Raw genomic sequence first — 17,403 nt, forward strand, 5'->3', positions numbered from 1 at the left:
TGACAATCCCTTCATTCCCTGGCCTTCATTGGAATCTTCACCTGCCCTACATGGACATGAGTATCTATCTGGGGCACTTACTTCTACATTACAGATATGAATAATAATAATCATCATCATCAAACAAGGCCAGGTGCAGTGGCTCATGTCTGTAATCCCAGCACTTTGGGAGGCTGAGGCAGGCAGATCACTTAAAGTCAGGAGTTCAAGACGAGCTTGGCCAACATGAGGAAACCCCATCTCTACCAAAAAAAAAAAAAAAATACAAAAATTAGCTGGACGTGGTGGTGCACACCTGTAATCCCAGCTACTCAGGAGGCTGAGGCACAAGAATGGCTTGAACTCAGGAGGCAGAGGTTGCAGTGAGCCAAGATCATACCACTGCACTTCAGCCTGGTTGATGGAGCAAGACTCTGTCTCAAAAAAAAAAAAAAAAAAAGGAAAGAAAAAGGAAAAGACAAGAGTATTAAAAAATAAAAATAAATAAAAGAGAAAATTAGCAATTGATAACTTTAGACATCCTTCCTGAACACAATTAATCCTCTCTCCTGCCATTTAGGTCATGAGCATATGGATCAGGGCTTGTCGTAGTGGAACGAGAGCATCTTCTCTAGTTACGGTGATGATACGTCATCAGTTCTCTGAAGGAGTCCCACTTTCATGTAACTTTCCACAAAAGTAATATTAAATGCTTAGCTAGTGGAATATGTTTTAAAATTATAAATAATCTTAATCTAAATAAGAAAAAATTAAAGAAGTCCTCTGATGGACAAAGTTATGATCTTTAGTTCTGGAGAATGGGAGAAGAAAGGGAGGTAAGGAGGGAGAAAATGTTAATATAAAAGTCAATGGAGGCCAGGCACAGTGGCTCACACCTGTAATCCCAACACTTTGGGAGGCCCAGGCAGATGGATCACGAGGTCAGGAGTTTGAGACCAGCCTGGCCAGCGTGGTGAAACCCCATCTCTACTAAAAATAGAAAAAATTAGCCGGGTGTGGTGACACGTGCCTGTAATCCCAGCTACTTGGGAGGCTGAGACAAAAGAAATGCTTGAACCCAGGAGGCAGAGGTTGCAGTGAGCCGAGATTGCACCACTGCACTCCAGACTGGGCAACAGAGCGAGACTCCATCTCAGTGGGGGGAAAAAAGTCAATGGCAATGGTATCCACAGGACATATTTAATTTGACCTCCAGAATACTGACCAAGATTTAAAATATGAGAGATTTCACATAAAAATCCAGATATTTGACTTCTCTCAGAAAACAAACCAGAAACCTGTCTAGCCCCCAAAGCCCTAGCATTTCTGCATGAAAATAGTTGACTGGAAACAAGTCGTGGCTGAATCTTGCATAGCACATTCACCACCCCCACAAGCGAGCTTCACTACTATTGCGTCCCAGACACCAAGGTCAATGGCAATTACCATTTATTATTGCACTTGCCCTGGCTTTTGCCTACACCCAGTCAGCGTTATTCATGCATGTTATTTAATGTTACTCATTGACCATGCGGGTATTTGAGCTTGGAACCCCTGGCTTCAGCTTGATGGATTCCTTTGTACCTCCAAGGCACTGAACATCCTAATTTGCAGACTACAGTTCATGCAGTCCCTGAGCCAATGAGAACCATGCCTTTATTTGTTTCTGCTTCTAAGCTGGTATTCCAGAAAACCTGAAATATCTTCACCAACTAGCACCTTGACTCTAATTCCCATTCCTGTTCCCAGACCATGAATCCTAGTGTTGCTTGAGTGAGTCCTGCCTCTCTGATATTAGAGCCCCTCTTGAAACAGTTGGCCAGGGACCAAAAAGCGCCACCCTCCCAGTCCCGGCTACTAGTACCCTCTCACCTAGGGACTGAATCCTGCCATGCTGAGCTCAAGGGATCCTTCTTATGTAGACCCGCAATGTTTAATATGGGAGTCACTTAGCAACACTGAAATGTGGCTAGTCCCAAATGAGATATGCTATAAGTATAAAATACACATGGAGTTTAAAAGACAGTATGAAATAAGGCCCATAAACTATTACATTAGTAATTTCATTTTTTTGAGAAAGGGTCTCACTCTGTCACCCGGACTGGAGTGCAGTGGCATAATTTTGGCTCACTGCAGCCTCAACCTCCCAGGCTCAAATGATTCTCCCACCTCAGCCTCCTGAGGAGCTGGGACTACAGGCGTGTGTAATCTTGCCTGGCTATTTTTTTTTTTTTTTTAATTATTTTTTGTAGAGACGGGCTCTCACTCTGTTGCCTAGGTTGGTCTCGAACTCCTGGCCTCAAGTGATCCTCCCACCTCAACCTCCCAAAGTACTAGGATTACAGGTGCGAGCCACCATGCCTGGCCTCATATTAGTAATTTTATATTAATTATGTGTTGAAATGACAATATTTTAGATAAACTGGATTAAACAAAATATATTATTAAAATTAATTTCACTTGTGTTCTTTCACTTTTTTATTGTGGCTACTAGAAAATTTAAAATTACATATGTGGGCTGGGTGTGGTGACTCACGCCTATAATCTCAGCATTTTGGGAGGCTTAGGCGGGCGGCTCACTTGAGGTCAGGAGTTTGAGACCAGCCTGGCCAACATGGTGAAACCCAACCTCTACCAAAAATACAGAAATTAGCCAGGCATGTTGACAGGTGTCTGTAATCCCAGCTACTCAGGAGGCTGAGGCAGGAGCATCCCTTAAACCCAGGAGGCGGAGGTGGCAGTGAGATGAGATCATGCCACTGCACTCCAGCCTGGTCAACAGAGTGAGACCCTACCTCAAAAAAAAACAAGTGTGGCTCATATTCTAGTTCAATTGGATAGTGCTATTTTGGACTGCAAAGACAAAGCAACATTTGCAGCCAATCCCACATGAGTTAATGCTCTGTCCCACTAGCTGGATGGCAAGGGAATGTACTATATAACCTCTTTTGGTGGCTTTCTGTTGAAGGACTCTCCTTTTCTACATGCTATTCTTCTCATTTCTAATTAAATTTGCTAAATTCCCATGGTTACGTGTGTGAATGAGTATGAGAGTGTTGGTGTATCAGTGTGTCCAAATGCACACTTGGATGTGGGAAGTCTTAACGAAACAGTAATGTAGAATTATGTGTTTTCCCCAGTGAAAAAGAGGAGAACCCTGATAGGTAGGAAACCTCAATGTGAACTGCTATCTCCTACTCACTCTCTAGAACAAAGGGTGCCAACCACAGGCAGTTGGGCCAACTCTGTCATCAAGAGGTTCTAGAAACAGAGATACGGAGGAGAAGTGGGGCGGGAGTCTCTTAGTAAAACCCAGCTATCAGTTTTCAAAAGATAACTACATAGTTGGTGGGGAACTAAGCCTGGAGGTCCTAAAGCAGGGTTTTTCACAGTCCATTTAAACCAATCTGAATTACAGAAACTTTCAATGATCTGAAAATTAAAGCAGTTACCTGCACTAATGCAACCAGATTTGGTAAATTAAGTATTGCTATTCACGTCAACTGGCCTGGCCTGCTCTTGTGAGTCACCAGGGCTTTTTTTTTTTTCTTTTTTGGTGCTGTTTACAAACAAATGAATCATGAGAAGACCTTGCTGCTCCAAGTGTGGTCCGCGACCAGCAGCAGCAGTCGCACCTGGAACCTTGTTAGGCAAATTCTTGGGTCCTATCCCAAATAAAAACTTTAAAAACAAAACAAAACAAACCTTGTTAAAATGCAATGAGAATCTGCATTTTAACAAGCAGATGCTCATGTGATTTGTGTACACATGTAAATTGGAGACATACCTGAAGTTTAAGCTTCTGACTGTATTCATTTGCTTAACAGACTTTTTTGGTAAATAAACAATGGCAGACTTCCATCTGAGTTAGGGTCTTTGGAATTTGCCCCTTTGGGGATCTTTCTGTTTTGCTTTTTCTTTAGACTGTAGCTAATAATACTGAATGTTTTTCAAGTAAATCAGTGGTTCCAGGTGGTTCTTGGATAGAAGCCCTGTAAAAAAAAAAGGCTATAAAAGGCCAGATAATTCTCTTGTAAGTTTCCAACTTAAGTATTCCCTGAGGCAAACAGCTTCAGCACAAGGGACGCAAATAATTTTACATTAAAGAGATGAGTATCTGCCTAACTACCACACTACCCCCATGTACATCAAAATACATCAAAATCAGGGGGGAGATTGCCAAAATCAACTTTATTTTAGAATGTCACACCCTGACACAAGGAAAAGGGACTTTCACACCAAAACTGAGGAAAACAAGTTTAATCCACATACTTTTCATATTAGTTAAAATTCTTCTACTGCCAAAAAACCTCCTGCTATAATTTTTTAAATCTTTCTTTATCCTTTGTTTTTACAGCCTTCCCAGAGCTTATAATATTACCACTGTGATTATCTGATAAGATCTCAAACTATTTACTCTGACCAAGGAGCAAAAGAAAACATGCAATGAGAATATCGAGTATTTTGAAATAAGCCATTAATTCTTCAGTGGAATTGTTTGCAAGAGAACTTTCAGGTTCAAACATAAAGTCTCCTACTTAGACAGTAAAAACAAGTTAACATAGGCCAATTTGTTCCCAGACCAAACTGAGAGTCAGGCTGGTATTTCTCACAGCCCAATAATGAGATGCAAATGAACTGGGGAAGAAGAGGGTTTTATTTTCTGCCACTGGTTACAGGAAGAAAGCCCGAAAATTATCACCAGACCAACTCAAAATTACAAAGTTTTCTAGAGCTCATATACCTTCTAAACTATATGTCTACGTGTAAGTGTGCATTTGTCGAAAGACATAAGTGATAAACTTCTTTTAATCTATAACTAGGTCTGAGTCTTGAAGACCTTCTTCTGGAGCCTCAGTAAGTTTACTTAATCTAAACGGATCTAGGTGCTGGGGTGATTACCCTTATCTTGTCTCCTACTAAATCATAAAGGTTTGGGGAGTTCCTTTAGACGCCAATAAACTTGTTTGTGGAGGCCTGGGGAGTTTCTTCAGACCCCCAATAAAACTTGTTTAATCCTAAAAGGGTCCTGTTAATAATTCATTCATTATCTTGTCACGCTTCAAGGCCCAGGAAAAGCCTAGGCAAAACTCTTGGTGGGCTCTTTGTTACATTCCAGGCTTTGTGTATGGGCACTGGCTCAATCAGCTTTTAATGTTTAACCTAGCTACTCAGTTCGTGCTGGGACAGTTGTGATGGAGGCCTGTGTTAGTGAGACCTGGCCTGCCACAAATGTACTTAGATATGGTATTGCAAAGCAAACTTCAGTGCATAAAACATAATCATGTATTATGTAGCAATAATGACTATGTACTGACACATAATACCAACCATTTGGTATTATTATGTATCACTACATGACACCAATCATTTGAACAATCATGACATTACAATGCCTTTGCCCTTAAATTCAATGTTTATTGACCAACCTGCACCCAAGCTGCTCATATATTTGTATCTGATTGACTACATGGATTGTTATTAATCATGCCTGGATCTTTTACTTCATGACATTTGTAAAATACAATTCATCAAAAATAAAATGCAGACAAAAAACCTGGCCAAATCCAAATTCCTAATTCAAAATACACCCTCTCAATAGCGAAAAAACAACCTGATTAAAAAATAGGCAAAAGATCTGAATAGACATTTTTCCAGAGAAGACACATAAACAGTCAGCAGGTTTATGAAAAGGTTTTCATCACTAATCATCAGGGAAATGCAAATCAAACCATAATGAAATACCACTTCACTACCTGTTAGGATGGCTCTGATCAAAAATTTAAGAGGTAAGTTTTGGCAAGGTATTTCTGGAAAAAAAGGGAATGCTCATATGCTGTTGGTAAGAATGTAAACTGGTACAGCCATTATGGAAATAGCATGGAAAATCTTCAAAAAATTAAAAATAGGACTACCATTCAATCCAGCCATCCCACTACTGGGTATATATCCAAAGTAAGTAAAATCAGTATATGGAGGAAAGATCTGCACCTTCATGTTCATTGCAGCATTATTCATAACAGCTAAGATATAGAATAAACCTAAACACCCTTCAGTGGATAAATATACAATGAAAATGTGATGTATTCACATTTTGTGAATGGAATATTCGGCCACAAAAATGAAGAAACGAAGAAAATCCTGCCTTTTGCAACAACATAGATAAAGCTAGAGGATATTATGCTAAGTGAAATAAGCCAGACACAGAAAGACAAATATTATATGATCTCACTTATATGTAGAATTTTTATAAAAGTTAAAATATAGAAGCAGAGAGTAGAACAGTAGTTGCCAGGGGCTGGTGGCAGGGAAATGGGGAGATATTGATCAAAGGGTACAAAGTTCTACGATGAATAAGTTCTGGGGATCTAAAATATGGCATGGTGACTATAGTTACTAATTATGTATTGTATACTTGAATTTGCTAAGACAGTAAATCTCAAGTGTCCTCACACCCCCTCCCCCCGCCACACACACACACACACAATGGTAAATAAGTGTGACAACAGATGTGTTCATTTAATTGTGGCAACCATTTCACAATGTATGTCAAATCATCATGTTGTATACTTTGTTTGTGTTTCTTTTGAGACAGAGTCTCGCTCTGTCGCCTGGGCTGAAGGGCAGTGGCACCATCTCGGCTCACTGCAACCTCCGCCTCCTGGGTTCAAGCGATTCTCCTGCCTCAGCCTCCCAAGTAGCTGGGATTACAGGTGCCCGCCACCACGCCCAGATAATTTTTGTATTGTTTTAGTAGAGATGGGGGGTTTTACCATGTTGGCCAGGCAGGCCTCAAACTCCTGACCTCAAGTCATCTGCCCGGCTTGGCCTCCCAAAGTGCTGGGATTACAGGTGTGAGCCACTGCACCCGGCCGTATACTTCGAATATATACAATTGTTATTAGTCAAATGTACCTCAGTAAAGCCGAAAGAAAAAAAACACATCTTTTCCTCCAGTGCAGTTGAAACAGATGGGGAAGAACACGTTGCCACAGTGATGAAACCCTCTTTGAATTCATGACCTCGAACCTCACCTACATCTGGACATGCCGCCCTCAAGCAGCTACACTACATTCCCTCAGTTTATTCACTCGCCCAGTCCCCTGGACAACTACACACCTTCTCTCTCCTCTAACCTTCAATACTTGCTAACTCATCCTCACTCTCATTTGATGACCTTTCTTCCTAGTTCACTTAGAAGTTGAAAGAATCTGAAGACAATATCCACAGGCCCCTACCCCCTGGAAGGCTGACATTAGGCTGCTGAATATACCCTTTTCAGATCTGGCTAAATTGTCATTATTGTTTGCTAGCTGGGGTGCACCACTTACCATTTCCTTCTTATCTTCCTGGAAGTGCACATCTACAAACATCTTTCCAACAACATAAGGGAGGGCACTTTCAATAAAGTTTACACATTTGTCCCACTGAGGCAGCAAAGTTGTGGTCCCCTGGATTACCTGTGGGAGATAATTGATCCCGATTAAACTTCATTTGGATAAAATCCATGGCTGAAAAAAAATTCAAACAACCTGAAGAAAATAGTCTACAAAACATTGCACACCCTAACCCATATATATGCATCAGATAGTAGAGGCAAAGGTAAAATAGCTGAGGAAAAAAAATTCTGCTTGTCCCCATTATATTTCAAACTAAATGAAAATGTTTTAGGCCGGGCGCAGTGGCTCACATCTGTAATCCCACCACTTTAAGAAGCCCAGGTGGGCAGATCACCTGAGGTCAGGTGTTTGAGACCAGCCTGGTCAACATGGTGAAACCCCGTGCTTACTAAAAATACAAAAATTAGCGAGGCAGGGTGGTGCATGCCTGTAATCCCAGCTACTTGGGAGGCCGAGGTGGGAGAATTGTGTGAACCCAGGAAGCGGAGGTTGCAGTGAGCACTCCAACCTGGGCAACAGAGTGAGACTCTGTCTCAAAAAAAAAAAAAAAAAAAAAAAAAAAAGGAAGAAAAGAAAGTGTTTTAACAGTTAAAATAATATATTTATCCTTTCTTCCCAATTTTCCCCATTAACAAAGAATCTGGACAATGGTATCATCACTTTTCTGCAGTCAGCAGGGACATGAGAAGATGCTATCCAAGTGTCCAGATAATATTTAATCTCTACTGAGAACTAAAGTTCCACTAACAAGGTCTAGATTCAGTGGGTGAGCAAAGTTCCTGTCCAGCGAGGGTTTCCTTGCTCCGAGTAGCACTCAACAAGGCAGACCAGGAGAACACGGTGCACCATGAACAACACAGGGAGCATATTTACATTGTGTCACAGCAAAAAACACACTGATAAACAAGCAAAACACAGATGTAAATGCTGTGCCCATCTGTCCCAATTATATCATTACAAGAAAACATTTACAAACAAGTAAGAAGGTTCTCGAGCAGGACCTGGAAGGGTCAGAGGTTTACTCTTGGGGATAAAAGCAGAGAAATAAATATAGTATAAGTTGCCCTTGGAAGTTGGGGGTACAGGCAGGGAGGAAGGGAGGCCCTGAGAACGGTGGCCAGAAGTGTCCTTTGCACAATATTAGACCCAGGTTGTTTTGAGGAATGGGATTAAGGCTTAATTTCATCTATTCTTCCTCTGATTTCTGGTAACCTCTCTCAGAGGTAAGGGATGAATCTATTTTTAAAACCTCTAGAGAAAGAGATCCTACAACCTTCTTCGGCAATTCAATATTATATTTAGCACTTCGTGCTCAAGAAACATCCCCTCATACCTAACCTTAAATGTTCACACACTGCTTCTTACACCTCTCTCATTCTCTTCACAGTAGGGGTGGAAAGCAGCTGGGCATCATCTTTTATGTGATTCATAGCAGTTAAAAATACACACACACACACGCACACACAATCTACTTGTTTTGTATCTTAACCCATCAATACGACATATATATAGAGAGAGAGAGTTGTTTTATGCTGTTCTCTGGAAAAAGACTTTTTTTTTTTTTTTTGAGATGGAGTCTTGCTCTGTTGCCCAGGCTGGAGTACAGTGGTGCCATCATCTCAGCTCACTGCAGCCTCCGCCTACTGGATTCAAGCGATTCTCCTGCCTCAGCCTCCCAAGTAGCTGGGACTACAGGCGTGTGCCACTACGCCTGGCTAATTTTTGTATTTTTTGTAGAGACAAGGTTTCACCACCTTGGCCAGGCTGGTCTCAAACTCCTGACCTCAAACAATTTGCCTGCTTCGGCCTCCCAAAGTGCTGGAATTACAGGCGTGAGCCACTGCATGCAGCCCTAAAGTAACTTTATATGCTAGTGACTTTATAGGGTCAAAGCATATCCAAAATAATTGCACTACTCTTCCAGAGTAATGGCCCACTAAGAATTTCTATACTTACAGTTCCTCTAATAACAAAAATGCCTCTTGAATGAAATCATAGCTTACAAGATTCACCATTTACTTCACTTTAAATTGATAGAAAAATAAAAACTGTTTCAAAGATACAAAATCCTTACGGCCTCTAGTGGAAGGAGAATTAGTCAGATACAAGCCTCAAAAACAAAGAGGAGAGTACCATGGGTATAAACCGGGAGGCGAGCAAGGGTGGGAGAGAAGCCAAGATTAAAGAGCCAGGTGAGGCCCGACACAGTGGCTCATGCCTTTAATCCCAGCACTTTGGGAGGCCGAGGTGAGAGGATCATTTGAGCTCTGGAATTCAAGACAAGCCTGGGCAACATGGCAAGACCCCATCTTGAATAAAAATAAATAAATAAAGAGCCAGGTGGGCAGGTGGAGGAGGTCTCAGAGAAAACTCAATTAGAGCCTCTTGGACCTAGCAGAGGATAGATGCGAAGATGGAAGGTATAGGCAAAGTTTAAGACAAAATTCCATTTCCAAATTGAAAATGAAATTCTACCATCTAATATCTCTATCATGCACATTTTAAATGTTCAGAATACTGAAAATAAAAGATAGTTACAAATATATCACAATGAAATGTTAAAACTATAATTACAGTGACCCAGTTAAAAACTCTGGGGGAAAATGGGAATCCACTGATAAGACGGGGAAGTTTGAAAACAATGTGTGGCCTCTAGTATTTCTCTAAATATCTTCATAGAACCCATCAAAGTAGAGCTTGAGTGTATCTTATCGTATGTAATTTATACCTAAATAAAAATAAATAAGGCACACACACACAAATAGAGCTTGGGCTACAAACGCCCTGTCTAATCCCTGAAGATGATTTTTATTGGATCAGTTAATATATGGACGATTCTAGCATGTAAAGTTATCCAGCGATGTAACATTGCAATCTTCTTAAACTTACCCTTGAGAATTCCAGCCATCTATACTGAAAGCGCCTGCTAAGGTTTGGAATTCTGGAATAAACCATTCTCCACACCAAATAGTTGGCAATGGTCCTGTTAACAGAGAGAGATGCCCATTTATTGTATTTTAGGTCAATATCTGATGCTCTGCAGAACACCTTGAGAAAAACGGTTGGCAAAGCTCCACCAAGGGACCTCTTATTCATACAAAAATGCAGAACTTTCACTTGAGAAATGACATAAGATGATAAATGTCAATAAGCACAACCAAAATTGGCTTGCTTTTCACCACCCAACAGAGATAGATGAAGGAAAGATTCCAGCCCCAGCCCTCAGAGTGAACATTTTGCTTTCACTCTCAAGGTATAAAGTCCGCTGTTACACAGCCTTTCATGTCTGGAAATTGTGAGTACCTTCAAATTACAGCAGATCCTCAAATAGCATCATTTCATTCAACATTCTTTTGTTATACAGTTGATAAGAAAAAAACCCATTCTGGGCCAGGGTCACTGTCTGTGTAGAGTTTGCACAGTCTCTCCAAGTCTGCACAGGTTTTCTCTAGGTACTGTTGTTTCCTCCCACATCTCAAAGATGTGTCTGTTAGGTTGATCGGCGTGTCTACACATTCCCAGTGTGAGCGAGCATGGTGTGTGTGTGACTGCACCCTGCGACAGGATGGCGTCCTAGCCAGGGCTGGTTCCCGCCTGCTGCCCTGAGCTGCCTAGATAGGCTCCAGCACCTGCAACCCTGAACTAGAATAACTGGGTTAATAATCATCTTACTTACTTTTATTCATCTTTCTTAAATGTATGCATGGCTCACATGTATTCAGTGTTCAATATTAGACGTGTTTTGGTCTTTATTTAGAAGTTTGATGATGTTTTTGTGAGCAGGAATATGCCATAGGAACTTAACTCTTGTTTACATCAATTAGCCTATGGTAAAACTGATTTCATTATCTGTCATTTTGCTTAAAGTCACAGTTTCCAAGAACCTATCGATGATGTTAAGTGAGGACTTACTGGATTAGGTGACTTGATACCATGCCTATGTATTCTTTGCCTTTGGAAACTAACAGCTAAACATTGGCTAATACCAATTACCTAATTTTGCACCCTCATTCTATACTTACTAAATATGTGAGTTTGGACAAGTCACTCAAGGTCTGTGATTTTATCTTTCCTTGTCATACAATGAGGATCATCCCCACCTTACAGGGTTGTTGTAGGGTTCAAATAAATAACAAAATGCTTGACAAATATATTTCTGGGGTTTTGTCTTTCACTTCCAAATGTATGAATAAGCTCATGTAATGCCTATAATACATATCTTTAAAAATACGTTACATTTTAAGGGTTGCCTTTTTCTATAAGCAAAAGATGACCTGACCTCATAAGAATGTGTGATCTGAGTTAATTTCTAACCCAATAGTGATGATGGATTTTTAATGATCCATTCCCCTCCCAGCTGTGCCATTACCATGGTGACTAATAATACACATTCCTGAAATGGCTTTCTGGTCAATCATGTGAGAGTAGTATGACATGACGACACTAAAAGCCCATCAAGAACAAACCACACTCTCATTTGTATGACATTCTGACAGTGGACATGCGCTCCTACTAGTAAAATATTTTTCAGCATACATACCCAATACATGGATGTTTAATTTCTACAGAGATATACTAGTAGACTAATATATTAGGAATATTTTTAACAAATACAAAAACAGAAATTTCAAAAGATGAGGTAAAATGAAATTAAAAATCTTCAAAAGTCATTAATCCTTCAAACACCACTGGATTAATTCTTCAAGACATAGTGTCCATATAGGATTTGGTTAATACAACAATGACAGGCCGGGCGCGGTGGCTCAAGCCTGTAATCCCAGCACTTTGGGAGGCCGAGACGGGCGGATCACGAGGTCAGGAGATCGAGACCATCCTGGCTAACCCGGTGAAACTCCGTCTCTACTAAAAAGTACAAAAAACCAGCCAGGCGAGGTGGCAGGCGCCTATAGTCCCAGCTACTCGGGAGGCTGAGGCAGGAGAATGGCGTAAACCCGGGAGGCGGAGCTTGTAGTGAGCTGAGATCTGGCCACTGCACTCCAGCCTGGGCGACAGAGCGAGACTCCGTCTCAAAAAAAAAAAAAAAAAAAAAACAATGACAATGAATATAAATCCACATTTCTTAGAGTCTTCTTGACTATTTCAAAAATTTATGGCATGTCTTTGTCAGATTACTATTGTGCTTGTTCTTGTTAGACCACCATTGTATTTCTCTTGTCATCTGGCTAACCAACATGGCGTACCAGCCTGGGAGAAGGGTCACTTCTGCCAATTTCTAGCTGTTCTCTTGTGCTTACATCATCAATAATCATTTCAATTCCTGTTTCTCTGGAAGAATTTTTAAGCCACTTATCTATGCTGTATGTAGTAAACTAGACAAACTAGACAATAAAATTCATAAATCCACAGGTATATGTAAACTGCTCAAGATTTTTTTTTTTTTTTTTTGAAGATGGAGTCTCGCTCTGTCACCCAGGCTGGAGTGCAATGGTGCGATCTTCACTCACTGCAACCTCTGCCTCCTGGGTTCAAGCAATTCTCCTGCCTCAGCCTCCTGAGTAGCTGGGATTACACGTGCCTGCCACCACGCCTGGCTAATTTCTATATTTTTAGTAGAGAAGGGGTTTCACCATGTTGGTCAGGCTGGTCTCAAACTCCTGACCTCAGGTGATCCTCCCGCCTCAGCCTTCCAAAGTGCTGGGATTACAGGCATGAGCCACCACGCCAGCTGAGATTATTTTTAATATACTGAACGAAAACAAGCCAGTGAGGGTGACAGTGGCCCTCTCACATGTTCCACGCAGATCAAATGAAGGGTCCATAGCCATCAATATAGAACTCAATAAAGCATAATTATTTTTCTTAAAAAGTTTTTTTATTTCAATAGCTTTTGGGAATGTAAGTGGTTTTTGGTTATATAGATAAATTGTATAGTGGTGGGCCAGGCGCGGTGGCTCAAGCGTGTAATCCCAGCACTTTGGGAGGCCGAGACGGGCGGATCACGAGGTCAGAAGATCGAGACCATCCTGGCTAACATGGTGAAACCCTGTCTCTACTAAAATATACAAAAAACTAGCCAGGCGAGGTGGCGGGCGCCTGTAGTCCCAGCTACTCGGGAGGCTGAGGCAGGAGAATGGTGTAAACCCAGGAGGCGGAGCTTGCAGTGAGCCAAGGTCCGGCCACTGCACTCTAGCCTGGGCAACAGAGCAAGACTCCGTCTCAAAAAAAAAAAAAAAATTGTATGGTGGTGAAGTCTGAGATGTTATAGTGCACCCATCACCCAAGTAATGTACACTGGATCCAATCTGTAGTTTTTTTTATCCCTCATCCCCTTCCTACCCTCCCTGCTTCTGAGTCTCCAAAGTCCATTATATTACTCTGTATAAAGCTTAATTATTTTTAAATTTAAATAAAGATATAGAAGTTCTAAAATGTTCTTCTCAGACCCAATGGATCTTGTTAGGGTATGCACATTCCCCTAAGATACCACTGCCCTAATCAGCAAAGTCTGGCCCTTGTCCATCTCTGTTGAGGCCACTAAGTGGTTTGGGGTCATTCCTTTGGCTCTTTTGCATTCACATCTCCACTCCTTAATAGGATAAGAAGTGCTCACTGAGTACTTATTGTTGGCCAAGTATTGTGCCAGATGCCATGAGGAACGTAAAGAAATAAGAACCCAGCACCTACAGTTAGAGAACTCAAAGTCCAGCTCGGAACACAGGACTTCAGACTTCAGCTTGTTCATGTAATTGGGTTGTTTCATTGAAGGGACACACTGTAAGTATACAAGGGATCTTTCTTTCATTCACTCAATCAACACATCCTGAGCGCCCACACATATACTAACAGTTCTACGTGCTGGGGAGATGGATAGTCCCTGATTTCCTGATGCTTTTAGTTGAACAGGGGAGATGAGACAAGTGCATAAATGATGATTTGGTAGACTCTAGCACCGAAAAGTGCATGCCAGACACTTCACTGTAAGGATAGTACATCTCAAACTGAGGGCTAAGGGAAGGCTTCATGAGAGGAGCATGCCGAAAGGTTAAAAGGCTTTGGTGTTGCAAACAGGAACGCGAACTCTGGACCGGCTAAATAATGGTCGAATCGGCTGATGTGTTGGAGAGGATGGTGAACAGGATCATCACTCAAGGAAGTGGGCAGAAAGGCCAGCCACACTGGGGAGATGCAGACAGCAACCAGGGCATAGTCTCTAGCACATTCATGGGCCAATCCTGGTCTTAGTGCAAGGACTTTATGTTCTTTGTCTCTAAAATACCTCTTGCCAGGCGTGTGAACCATGCTGGATCCATAGGTGGAGACGAGAAGGAGGTCAACAGCCAGCAGATGTCCTTTCATCAGTTCAAAAGATATTCCCTCAAAGGAGTGGTGATGAGCCAGAATAACTGGGGAAGTTGTTAGGGGGCCCGATGGTGGCGGTGGAAGAGGCAGTATGGCAAAGTATACTGGGGTTTGAGAAGTAGGGGCCCTTCCAGCTCCCCTGAAATCATCTCATTTAGGCATCTCACGTTAACTATGATCCTCACAGTGCTGCTGTAAGAGAGATGTGATTATACCCATTTTACATATGAGGAAACTTCAGGCTTAGAACCATTAAGTAAACTCACAATCACATATTCGGTGAGTCTCAAACTAGAATCACCTGGGGAAGTTGTTAAACGTCCACATGCCTAGGCCACCCCAGGCCAATTAGGTCACCATCTCTGAAGTGGTACCCAACATAAATATTGCTTATAAATCTCCTCAGCTAAGTCCAACGTGAGGCCAAGTTGAAGAACCACTGTAATAAACAATGGAGGCCAGACCAGACCCAGGTGTGTCAACTCTAAAGCCTGCATATGCTTTTCGTTATGCCACACAGTGATGAATTAAAGCCTCTAATTTTTTTTTTTTTTTTTTTTTTTTTTTTTTGAGACACAGTTTCACTCACTCCTGTCACCCAGGCTGGAGTGCAATGGCACTATCTAAGCTCACTGCAGCCTCGACCTCCTGGGCTCAAGGGAACCTCCTGCCTCAGCCTCTCAAGTAGTTGGGACTACAGGCACGTGCCACTGTGCTCAGCATATTTTTTTGTATTTTTGGTAGAGACAGGGTTTCACCATTTTGCCAGGCTGGTCTCAAACTCCTGGACTCAAGCGATCCACCCAATTCGGCCTCCCAAGTTTCTGGGATTACAGGCGTGAACCATCATGCCTAGCCAAGCCTCTAATTCAGCTAAGATTTCCTGGCCAATCACAGAGACCCCAAAACACTCCAACAAAGATGCTTCACAGAAATCTAAGGGCATAAAAATTATGAGGACTTCCTGGACAAGGCATTACAAAGGGTGATAGCATAACAAGCAGACCTCTGCAAGCTGGAAGCTGGAATGCTGAGAAGTTCACACAGCGAGACAATGGCACTGATGAGTTTCTTCAGTGTGTTATAAATACACTGACAGAATGCTATGGAGCACAGCTTTGGAGTGCTAATATTACCACGCCAGGAACAGATATAACCATAATGACTGAATCACTGTCACCTAATGCTCAGATACATCAAAAAGCAAAAATCAGACTCAGCAACAGTCCTTGAAAATAACACATAACATCCTTTTTCTCCAAAAAACACATTTTCAGCCATATGGTAATTTCCCCAAGTGGCAATAAATAAAATAGAGAAAGGCCAAGTGTCTCAGAAGAGAATCCACCACAAAGAGAGCAACGTGAAATCATTTCCTAAAGCCTCTGACTTGGAAGATGTTTTTAATTTTTAGATTTGGGACGCTCCATTGGTAAGTATAATGCAAATATTCCAAAATCTGAACAAATCCAAAATCAGAAACCCTTCCGATCCCAGGTATTCTGGATAAGGGACGCGCAACCTGTGGAGGCAGCTTACATTTGTATTACATTTCAGAGACCACAAAATACCTTCTTTGATTTTTATAACAGTGCTGTGAAGTGATTATTATTATTCTCCTTATTTTCAGATGAAGAAAACAAAGGTCAAGGTACTTCCAAGAATGTAACAAATCTAGGACCAACATCTGGGTTTTCAGATTCCAGAGCTTGCATTTGCTCCTCTCGGTCATACTATCTGAAGTGAGCCACAGGGGTTCTTCTTAAAGGTTCTCAAAGCCAGAGATCTTCCTAAATCCTACAGGCTGCCCAGAGGCAAATGTAAGGCAGTGATTCTGAAAGTGTGTCCCTGAGCCAGCAGCTTCAGCATCATCTAAGAACTTGTTAGAAACTTCCGAGGCCTTACCCCCAGACCTGCTGAATGAGAATCCGTGGGGCGGGGGCCAGCACACTGTATTTTAGCAAGCCCTCCAGGGGATTCTGGTCCGTGTCAGTTTTGAAAACAGCTGGTCTAGGAAAACTCCATCTCCTCATCATTCTGCACATACAGCTCAACTAGGACTTCCTAAATCCCACATCAGTGCTTCTTAAAGTTGAATGTATATATGAGTCCCCTGGGGATCTTATTCAATTTCAGCCTCTGATTCAGTAGGTCTGGGGCAGAGCCTGATAGGCATTTCTGACAAACTCCCCAGTGATGTCTCTGCTGCTCATCATAGGCCATTCTTTGACTAGCAAGACCCTAGATCACTCTCAGAAGAGCTGGCCCCCGGGAGAGGTCCACATAACAGCACATTTTCCAGGTCATCCTTTGGAAACATGCAACAAGAATCATCTTACTTTAATGTACATTGTACTTGCTTTATATGAAAAGAAACTTAAAGACAGGAATACTTACAGAGTCCTTGACAAAACTCCAAGGGTTTGCTCTAGGCCAGTCTGCTACAAAACAAAACAACAACAACAACAAAAACAACAAAAGAAAACAGTCCTGGTGCAGATGATCTCCATGGGGCCAGGCCTGGCCTAGAAGAGGAAACCACAGCAACTCCTCCTGATGCCAACCTTCCTTGGCCTCTCCTCTTCCCACTCTTACTCCTCAGATAAAAGTAGATGGGAAGTGTCTGAGGCAGCCTCAAGTCACGAGTGAGGAGGAGAATTGAGGGGGGACAGAAAGGGAGGCAAGTCTATAGAGCTCCTCACCC

At 41.8% G+C, this 17,403-nt stretch overlaps 1 protein-coding gene across 2 annotated transcripts in view; it reads right to left on the bottom strand.

The window, feature by feature from the left end:
• The window catches only part of PHEX (phosphate regulating endopeptidase homolog X-linked), a 226,664-nt gene that overhangs the window by 135,027 nt on the left and 74,234 nt on the right, over positions 1 to 17,403 (bottom strand). For both annotated transcript variants that reach the window (XM_009197333.4, XM_003917492.5), the window contains 2 exons: positions 10,269 to 10,362; positions 7,311 to 7,439 (listed from right to left, as the gene is read on the bottom strand). In XM_009197333.4, the coding sequence (XP_009195597.1) occupies positions 7,311 to 7,439; positions 10,269 to 10,362 (223 nt within the window). The remainder of the gene's footprint in view (positions 1 to 7,310; positions 7,440 to 10,268; positions 10,363 to 17,403) is intronic.

Source organism: Papio anubis, chromosome X (genome assembly GCF_008728515.1).
Source record: "Papio anubis isolate 15944 chromosome X, Panubis1.0, whole genome shotgun sequence".
Lineage (NCBI taxonomy): Eukaryota > Metazoa > Chordata > Mammalia > Primates > Cercopithecidae > Papio > Papio anubis.